At 51.7% G+C, this 10,580-nt stretch overlaps 1 protein-coding gene across 1 annotated transcript in view; it reads right to left on the reverse strand.

Moving 5' to 3' along the window:
• Aif1l (allograft inflammatory factor 1 like) overlaps positions 1-10,580 on the reverse strand; it is a 26,565-nt gene that overhangs the window by 10,981 nt on the left and 5,004 nt on the right. The window contains exons 3-4 of the mRNA XM_005346092.3: positions 2,974-3,040; positions 107-148 (exon numbers count right to left, since the gene is read on the reverse strand). Coding sequence (XP_005346149.1) covers positions 107-148; positions 2,974-3,040 — 109 coding nt within the window. The remainder of the gene's footprint in view (positions 1-106; positions 149-2,973; positions 3,041-10,580) is intronic.

The following is a 10,580-nucleotide window of genomic DNA, read 5'->3' on the forward strand; positions in this document are numbered from 1 at the left end:
GGGTCTCACTCATCACCTTCTACCCACCCTCCACCTCTGCCACCTGGGTCTCACCCACCATCACCTTCTACCCACCCTCCACCTCCGCCACCCGGATCTCACTCACCAATCTCGCCTTCATTGTTCAGGTCAAACTCCATATATTTCTCTGGAAATCACAAGCAAAAGCTGCCATTAGCTTGGAAGCCACAGCTCTCCCTGTGGAAAAAGCTGACTAAACCCTTGGGGGACCCTTGACACCCTCCCCATCCCAGGAGTCCTGTCATCATAGCCGTTGTCTCTGGAAGAGCCAAAAGCTTTTCCTGATACCAGGTAGGTGAGAATCAGCTATGAGGAAACTATAGCGCATGTTGGTAGCCATGTCTCCTGATGGTCACAGTGTTTCCATGTGGCTAGAGACTCCAGTTTGGTTGTTCCTACTATACAAGGGTACGCGCATGTGCACGCGTGCGCACGTGCGCGCGCACACACACACACACACACACACACATAAACATAGGGTCTACATCCTCAAAAGACCAAACAGCTGTCTGTGACTTTAGTTCCAAGAGACCTGACACCCATTGCAAAACATGAATGCACGTAAGAGAAAAATAAATACAATAAAAAACCCAGACATTATTATACTATTATTGCATCATTGTGTTGATGCTAACCTCCCTTGTGGAATTTCTGAGAGGCTCATGGGAAGAAAAACCCTAACAGGAAGATCTGTTCTACATGATCTGGATCACCTTCCCCTATGAATATGCTATGTACCTCATAAATATTCATAAAAACTTCTTTGTCATCTACAAAGCAAAAGTCCACTCCACCACTCTCTTTGGAATGTTTGCTTTGCTTCGCCTTGATAAATCAATTTCTGCTTAAACTGCCTACATCTCTTGATTGAATTATTTATGTGTGTGAGCATGTGTATGTGTGTGTTTGCATATGTATGATGTGTGCATCTGAGCATGCACGCGTGTGGAGGCCATGGGACCACTTTGAGACATCAGTTCTCTCCTTCTGTCTTTCCATGGGTTCAGAGGATTGAACTCAAGTCATGGAGGAGTTTTGTGATCAGTGCTTTTGTCTGCTGAGCCATCTCACCATGACTGAACTGAATTCTTTAAAAAGAACCAGTATCCACAATATTCCTGCTTGCACTGCTGTCTTACAGGCACCCTGAGGGGAAAAAGGTGGCAATGGGCCACACTGACCCTGACAGGAAGAAGGCAGCTTCCTCAAAGTAGGCTGGCAAAGTCAAATTATGCCCTTGGAGATTTAGGGGTGTAGGGAGGGTGGTGGGGCAGGTCCTGGGGTTCCTCCAAGTATCCCAGGAGGTGCTGATGGGCAGCTGGTGCAGAAGAACCCAGGGCCCTCCCTAGATGCGTGTGTAGGACCTTCCCCAAACCCTGCAGACCTTAAGATAGCAACCCCTAAGTCAAAAGGCCTAGGGAGACCAGCCAGGGAAGGTAGCAGGAGCTGCCCCAGCTTGACGTCTTCTGACCAGGGCAGTATGTCAGCAAGTTCTTGTGTGGCTTTGGGACATGTCACCCCTACCTCAGCAGTGCAAGCCCTTGGGGTCTATTCTGCACCACAGGGCAGCCAGAATGACAGGCACCTGTTCCTCTCCATGCTCCCAGCGGGTCTCTCAGCCTGGCGTGTCCTCCCAGGTATGCCCAGGCCCCTCCTCAGGACTTCAACTTCCGCTAGCACCGGTCCTGCAACAGGGCTAGAGCCCAGTGAGCACCCATCTGGATTACAGAGGAATGAGCGGCTTGAGGACCTTTGGGTCTCTCCCTTTCCAACTAAGACTCCCTGTTTGACAGAAGCAACCTCACCTCCCAATGAAGATGTGACTTCAGAGCCCAAGACCCTGTTTTCCATAAGGGCTGGGCCCCTGTGCCCTTTGCGTACCTCTCCTAAAGGCCTGTCCCACTCCCCACTCCGTGACATCATATACCTGGATTGAGACCTGGGGCTCTAGAGACTGACAAGGGTTTAAGCCTCAGCTCTGCCCTTAATGAGCTATGTGACCCCTCTGTCAATAGCCCTACCTCCCCAAGCCTGAGTTTGTTGGTCTTAAAATGAACAATTCACCACCTGCCTCCTGACACGTGGGAAAGCAGGGTCGCAGAGCGTGCGGCCTATGTGGAACAGGGCTTTCCCTGGCTGACACTCAGCACCTGCAGGTCATTATTAACATTACTGCCATCTAAGTCCTGGCCAAGACAGCTATGCTGAGAGCCAGCCGAGGCAGGCGAGGCGCACTGGCAGGTACTTGGTCTTGGAACGGGAAGAATGCCCAAACAGCAAACACTTGGGAGAGGGATGAGACCTCCTGGATAACCTCTGTAGAGCTCAGGGTTCCCATCCCCCAAATGCACCCCAGAGGCAGGAAAGGTGGGTCTGCCCACTCCTTGTATGCCCAGGCTCCTCTCTTTCCAGTCACTGGCGGAGGACCAAGCACCAGGGCCCCGAACAGAGGAACCTTTATACTGCCCCTCTCCCCGCGCAGGCTCCTGAGTCCTGTTTTCTTTTCATCCCGTGCTGTTGGGATTCAATGGGCAGAAACTCTGCCCCCCTGCCCCACTGTAGTGACACAAATGTCTATTCTCCACAGGGGCTCCTGAGTGGCTCCGCCAGGGAGGGGGAGAGGCAAGGGCTGCTCACAAAGGCCAGATTGTGTGCTGGGGCCCTGAGAGTGCACAGGGCTGGACGGGGAGGACAGGAGCCAACCTGAGCCACACCGAACAGCATGGGACAGAGAGAGGGCAAGGCCAGTCAGGGGTCCACAGTGGTGGAGGAAGGAGAAAGGGCCTGCTTCCACCTCTGGGGGACCCCGTCTCAAAGCCTGACGGGAAATGGGGCATTCTGAATAAATCAGAGCTACAGCCCAGTCCTGTGCAGCCGAGGAGTCCTGTGTGCCATGGGCTGAGGGAGCAGCCAGAGCTTCCGGTGGCAGTTGGGCAGGCAGCCCCGGCTCACCTTTGAAGGCCGCGAGCTTTTCAGGCAGGTTCTCTTCATCGCTGTACTTCTGGTCACAGAGGAACTCCTACAAAGGTGAGACCACAGAACTGAGCTAGGGCTGGGGGCAAAGGTCACCTATAGGCAACCCATGCAGGGCTCACCCATTTTCCTGTGAATCCTCAAGGCAGAGCCACAGACACCCTGGTGGCAGGAAGTGTTCTCTGCAGCTTGGGGATCTACTCTAGGGGACTGAACACCTTCAGTGCCCTGTGCTGTCCCCAGGATCTGGGAAGCTGTGAGCTCCAGAGACAGCTCCTAGTCTGTAATTCTTAGGTATGCGGTCCTCAGCAAATGACCTCTGTGTGCTCACTGGACCATTACCCTCCCCACCAGGTGAGCATCAAGGCTGAACAACTCCTTGAGTTTGCAGGGATGCCAGCAATGAATGGCTTGAGTTATTACCCCTTCTGGCCCGAAAACGGCTGAACGCTACCTTATGAGACCGCCTCCCCCCTCACCTCCACCCTCCCCTGTAAAATGAGATTCGATCCCTGGTGCGCCTCCCTTCAGCAGCTACAAGAGACAAATATTGAGTCCTTCCAGAAGCAGATGGGTACTGTGGGCAGCTCCAGGGAGGACCGGAAGGTAACAGCAGCCTTCGGGGGCGCTCAGGCACACTGGCTCTTTTCAGATCTCCCAACACCTCAGGAGGCAGCTACCATTCCCATGCCTGTTTCTGGGGAAACTGATGCGGACACAGTTAAGGAACCCTGCCGAGCTCACCATATTTAAGCCACAGCACTAAGTGCTGCAGAGTGCGGGTGTTCACGTCTGGGCTCTCATTTTAAAACAAAAAGCTATCCCAGCACTTGGAAGGCTGAGGCAAGAGGATGGCAAGTTCAAGACCAACCTGGGCTGTGTATCAAGAGATTGACTTACAGTAACAACAAAAGGGGCTGGAGGGGGCTGGAGAGATGGTTCAGTGGTTAAGAGTATTGCCTGCTCTTCCAAAGGTCCTGAGTTCAATTCCCAGCAACCACATGGTGGCTCACAACCATCTGTAATGAGGTCTGGTGCCCTCTCCTGGCCTGCAGGGATACACACAGACAGAACATTGTATATATACATAATAAATAAATAAATAAATAATATTTAAAAAAGTATTTAAAAAAAAGGGAGGGCTGGAGAGATGGTTCCACATCTGGGAGCACTGGCTGCCCTTGCAGAGGACCTGGGGTTCGGTTCCCGGCACCCACATGGCAGCTCCAGTTCTAGTCAACCCAATGCCCTTTTCTGGCCTCCATGGGCACCGTGTGCACACGGTGCACACATACATGTGAACAAACATTCACACACATTTAAAAAATCTTTAAAACAATCAAAAACTATGCTATTAGCTGGGCAGTGGTGGTGCACGCCTTTAATCCCAGCACTTGGGAGGAAGAGGCAGGAGGATTTCTTTGAGTTCGAGGCCAGCCTGGTCTACAGAGCTAGTTCCAGGACAGCCTCCAAAGCTACAGAGAAACCGTGTCTCGAAAAAAAACAAAAACAAAAGAAAATCTTAAAAAAAAAAAAAACTAAAAAAAAAAAACAAAAAACTATGCTATCAGCTGGGCAGTGGTGGTGCACGCCTTTAATCCCAGCACTCAGGAGGCAGAGGCAGGTGGATCTCTGTGAGTTCAAGGCCAGCCTGGTCTACAGAGTGAGTTCCAGGACAGCCAGGGCTAAACAGTGAAACTCTGTCTCAAAAAACAAAAACAAAGACAAGTAAACAAACAAACCCCTATGCTATCTATGAGTGCTTGTGTCTGACAGGACAGGGCAGTATCAAGGTATCTTAAGTATACCTCAGCTTGGGGCAGACTAGGTATCTGGACACAGCAGGCATGCTCCCATCGAGCTGTTTAGATTCTGCTAAAGCCCTGTTTCCTATGGACCACAACTCCATTTATCCATTCATCCATTCATTCACTGGGCATTTCCCACATTTAGACTGTGCTGTACTTAGGCATCCAGGAACTACAGAGTCCACACAGTAGGGGGCTAGGGAGATGGCTCTGCCACACAGGCAGGAAGACCGGAGTTATATCCCCAGTACCAAGTCCAAAACCAGGTCAGACAGCAAGTGCCTGTAATTCCCAGCTCTCCTGACGTAGAAGAAGGAGAGTCTCTGCAGCTTGCTAACCAACCAGCTTTGCCAATTTGCTGAGCCCCAGGTCTTAAACAAGCCAAATAGGCGGCTCCTGAGGAACAACTCCAGAGCAAGGTTGACCTCCGGCCTCTTCACACATGTGCATACATGTACATACACACGCACACACACACATATGTAATAACACTCAGATCAAATGGGCCAATCAACCTCTAAATTCCTGATGTCATTTCCCACTAAATGACGCCAGCCTATATGCACACATCTTGCCATAGGAGGCTCACTTCCTCTCCAGCCTATTGTGAACCCAACAGAGAGAGGTGACAAGAATCTAAGTGACCTCTGTCTGACCCTTCTTCAGCTCAGAGTCCTCTGCTTACCTCGGTGTCCTCTGACAGAAGGGGAAACCACCTGCAAGCGGCTCTCTCGCCCTGGATTCAGAAGGCACCATGTGGCTAAGCACCCACTGTGGCCAGTATTGTGTTATCTTATTAAATCCCCCAGGCCTCACATTCTGAATCTATAGGCTGGAACTCAAGCAGAGGGGTTACAGAAGGTGTCTAGTCCACACACCACTGAGGAAAAACAGGGAGGGATTCTAGGCCCGGCCCTAGGACCCAGCTGTCCCCCATCCTCAGCTCCCACCTAGCTGGAGATGGATCCTTCTCCCTAGAAGCCAGGGCTGTCCCCTTCCTGCTGACTCTGTGGAGACAGGCTCCTTTTCACAACGCTTTGCTAAGCTCCCCATTACGATACCAACAGCAGGACCATTCACTCTTGTTGGTGGCCCCAGCAAACCAAATCGGTACCTCCCAGGGTCCCGATCCCTCATCTGTTCATTTAGGGACAAGTTAAGTCAGTGGCAATGAAGACAAGGGGCATTAAAAGGGGGGGGGCTAGTTAGGTCTGCCAAGTGTCTCCTTTGCCAAGTAAAGGCTCTCGAAACAATGACCATGGACAGCTACCAGAAGTCAATCAGTTCTGAGTTTTAACACAGCATCTATTTAGCCCGCTTCTAACGCTCTGTGTCTCCATGTCTGGTTGGCATCATCAGTGCCTGGAAAGCCTCATGCAGTGGAGTGTACACAAAAGCATAAGCAAGGGCTGAAGAGAGATTTCAGTAAAGCCTTTCACATAAACCTGAGGGCCTGAGTTCAATCCCCAGCACCGGGTAAAACCCAGGTGTAGCCTCATGTCAGGGCCGGGGAGGTAAACACAGGAGGAGCCCTGGGACTCACCAACCAGGGCTCATCTGACCAAACTGAGGAGCTCTGGGTTCAGTGAGAGACCCTGTCTCAAAAAATAAGGTAGAAGCCAGGCATGGTGGTGCACACCTTTAACCCTAGCACTTGGGAGGCAAGTGGGCCTCTGTGAGTTTCAGGCCTGACAGAGCTACACAGCAAGACCTTGTCTCAAACCAAACAAACAAACAAACAAGGTAGAGAGTGGTTAAGGAAGACACTTAGTATCCACCTCTGGCCGCCATATGAACACGCACACACACAACCAGCATGTGACACTTCAGGGGAGAGATCCAGAGGGCCTGCCCTGCTCCCACACTATGCCGCTGGACAAAAGTTCTGCCCCACCACAGCCTGTCTGTAAGTACTATCCTCCCTCCACCTCCTCAGACAGGCAGGGCTGGGAACACACGGCAGGAGAGGCTAATAATGGCTACCTCTCACTGGACTTCCAGACTGTGCTCTCAGAAGACAGCAGGGGTGGGTAGGGGTGAGCAGTAAGGGTGTGTTTTGATGACCTCCTTTATGCAGAAAAGCATTATTATTATTTTGTTTTTCGAGACAGGGTTTCTCGGTAGCTTTGAAGCCTGTTCTGGAACTAGCTCTGGTAGACCAGGCTGGCCTTGAACTCACAGAGATCCGCCTGCCTCTGCCCCAGAGTGCTGGGATTAAAGGCGTGCGCCACCACCACCCGGCCAGAGGAAGCACATCTCCATCTTACACATCATTCAGTTAATGTGCCCTCCTCCCATCTCCTGTCTCCTGCCCTTCCATTTGGGCCAGCTTTCCACACCGCTCCCATTGGTTGTTTGAGCTCACTTCTATCCCAGGACCTTTCTTTCAGCTCTGTCCCCTCCAGAGTAAAGTTCTTCCACACATCAGCAAGATTCTCCCCCTCGCTTCAAGACTCTGATCATCGAGGTTCTCCCCTAAGCCCCTACTTTAAAACAACCCAGCCTGCCCATCAGTCTGCCTTCACTTCTAATCCACCTGAGCCTGCTCCGAGTCTTCTGCCCCAGGAAATGAATGGTCCCTAACACACTTTCCATGGACACGGCTTTTCAGATACTGCCCACTGTCCGGCTGCCCTTGGGAGAACGCAGGGTCTGCCGAGCAGGTGCTCAGTTAAGGGTTTAGGAAGGAGTGGGTGAATGGAGACCCGGGGAAGATGAACAACTTCCCAGTCTCGTCACTAGCAAGTGGCTGAGCTGGGGATGAGCTCTGAGGCCAGGCAGCTGGGCCTTTGTGCTTGTCCAGAGCTGAGGAGCAGAAGCCATCCTGAGCAGTAGGTGTGGGGAGGCGGGTCCCCAGACACGTGTCAGCTGTGCCCTCGAACGCTGGCTGCCTTCCACCTTCACTGGACCAGAATCGCCATGAAAACACACCTCTAAGAAGGAACGTCTGTCTGTGAAGGTGTTTCCTGACTGAGAGGTAGAGCAGAGAAAGGAAGACCCCACTCTGAGTGGGAGCAGTCCCCGAGGGGAACCTGGAGCCATAGAGTAAATAAAATAGGAGAAGAGGCAGCAAGCTGAGCGCCAGTGCCTGTTCCTGCCTGTACATACAATGTGACCAGCCACTTCACGGGTGGATGACACACCTTCCTGCTAGGGTGGGTGTCCCTTAAAACCCTGAGTCCTTCCTTCCTTCAGTCGCTTTTTGTCAGATATTTTGTCCCCGTCATGAGAAAAGTAATATACAGATGCCCAGCGCCCTAAGTCAGCCAGCCTAGATTAGGAACAACACAGAAACATGCCATTTGTCCCCACCGCTTCCTCCAGACTTCTCTGGGAAATAAGCAGTTTCTCAAAACCGTGCCTGTGTGTGACAGACACTGGAGTGGACTCCAGGAACGGAGTCACAGCTTTCTTTGCAGCCAACAGTGACAAATGCTCGAGCCACCAGAATGACCCTGGTGGGAAACGCAGCTGACCCATGTGGGTAGGTAGCCTTGCATTGGGACAGCTGTGTCCTTGGCTGTGGGCAGAGGAGACAGGTGTGCGGGAGGCAGAGCGGGGACACAGAGGCCAAGGCGTCAGCTTCCACCATGCCCATCCAGGCTTTGGATTCTTGGTTCTTGCTCAAGCAGAGCACAGGTCCCTTTCCTGAGCCCCCCTCCCCTACATCCTGGCTCAGCCTCTGGGGGAAGTTTTTCTCAGAGGCAGGTACCCTTGAGCGGGACCTTGAATCCAAGCCACACGGAGAGAGATAACAGTCAGCCTTGATATTTGGAAGAAAAGTGAAATAATCATCAAGGGGTAACTGGGGTCAGAATGCCTGGGTCTCATTCACTTAGGCGCTATGTGAAAATTCATATTTTTATCTGTGTCTTGGTCTCCTCCTCACAGGAGTAAGACAACCCCAGCTGTCTCCTAGGCTTGTCTTGAGAGCAAGGGAGAACCAGTACTGACTGACTGCCTGATACCAGACAGTACTGAATGCTTGTTAGGAACTTACACACTCTGTGTCTATTGTCGGCTTGTCACTCACACTCCAGAGAACACCATCCATTATTAACCAGATTCTGGAGAATCATCACTAAGCTTGCCTGACTGGGGGCTGCAGATTTCTCAAGGCCCGTCTCCCATTTGACAGAGGGGATGAGAAACTGGGCGGGGCCCACTGAACCAGTTCAGGGTTACAAAAGATTGCACCTCCCTCCTGGTCTATATCCCTCGGCCATCCCAGCAGCTTCCTCCTTGCCCCAAATAAGCAGGTGGTGGCCAGGGCACAAATTTCAGGGAAAAGAAAGACTGGGGGTGGGTGGGTAAGGGGTGGGTGTCACCTTTCCTGAGGCAACAAGGAAGGTGCCTCCAAAGCTCGGGGGAGTCAGGGGGTCCTGTCCCATAGTTGATGCTACCCCCATCTTTTTTCCCAACTCAACCCATTATCCCCAAAGTTAAGTTTTGCAGGAAACACAAGAAGCCAACATATGAGGTGACAAACAGGAAACACTAGAGTGGCTTCTCTGCCTCCGGGGGAGGCTTGGGAAGGTGACAGACTGAAGCATCCACCTAGTATCAGAACCCAGAAGGGACTTGAGCATCTGGATTGTGCTCCTAGATCACTAACTGGGGAAACTGAGGCCCCCCAGAAACCAAGCCCCCTAAAGTCATAATGGATGGACTCCAGGTGCAGGGCAAGAGCTAAGATAAGGAAGGGGTGGGGTGAGGTGAGTTGCTTGGGTGCTACTCCAGGTACCCCATCTAGCAGTGCTGACTCACTGTGGCCCTAACTTACTTTCCCACATGGGGCCTCAGTTTCCTCCTTTATAAAATGAGGTCACAGTGACAGCCCCTGGACAGTGACAGACAGGTCTGCTGGAAGGATAAAGGGAACTCCATCTGGCTGAAGATGACATATACAACAATGGCCTCACTGTCATGTGTCAGCTACCACTACCCAACCCCCCCAGCCACACCCAGAAAGCAGAAAGGGGGCACACTCATCTGTGAAGACCTCCAGAGGAGGCTGGATCCTCTGGTTACCGCCCCCCCCAAAGGCAAGCTTCTCTTAGTCTCAAACTCCTGGCTTCCGCGACAGACAGTTGTCCACCTGGTACAGAGCTGTGCTCTCATCTCTGACAGCCACCCTGGCTCCTGGCTGTCTTTGGTCAACATCTGAGATAAACAAGAAAACCTCTCTCCCTCCACCCCAGCCCCATCCCAAAGGCTCAGTGGATCCACCTCCCTCCGTCTCCCAAGGCTGGGATTAAAGGCGTGAGCCAACCACCTCCTGGCTTCACCTTTTCTTTTTAAAGTGGTGCTGGGTCTTGGGGCTGGAGAGATGACTCAGAGGTTAAGAGCACTGACTGCTCTTCCAGAGGTCCTGAGTTCAATTCCCAGCAACTACATGGTGGCTCACAACCATCTGTAATGAGGTCTGGTGACCTCTTCTGGCATGCAAGCATAAATGTTGTATACATAATAAATAAATAAATCTTTAAAAAAAAAAAAAGTGGTGCTGGGGATCGAAACCAGTGCCTCAAGCATTCAAGACAACACTCTTCCTATGTTCTCAGCCCTCATGCAGCTGATGCGGAAAGACAAATCGGGAGGGCCAGGAACCACTGTGAGTTCGAAGCCAGCCTGCTCTACATACAGAGTGAGTTCCAGGACTTCCAGGAGTACACAGAGAAAACCCTGTCTCGAAAGAAAGAAAGAAAGAAAGAAAGAAAGAAAGAAAGAAAGAAAGAAAGAAAGAAAGAAAGAAAGAAAGAAAGGAGGAAGGGAGGG

The sequence above is a fragment of the Microtus ochrogaster genome, chromosome 4 (assembly GCF_000317375.1).
Source record: "Microtus ochrogaster isolate Prairie Vole_2 chromosome 4, MicOch1.0, whole genome shotgun sequence".
NCBI classification, from domain to species: Eukaryota; Metazoa; Chordata; class Mammalia; order Rodentia; family Cricetidae; genus Microtus; species Microtus ochrogaster.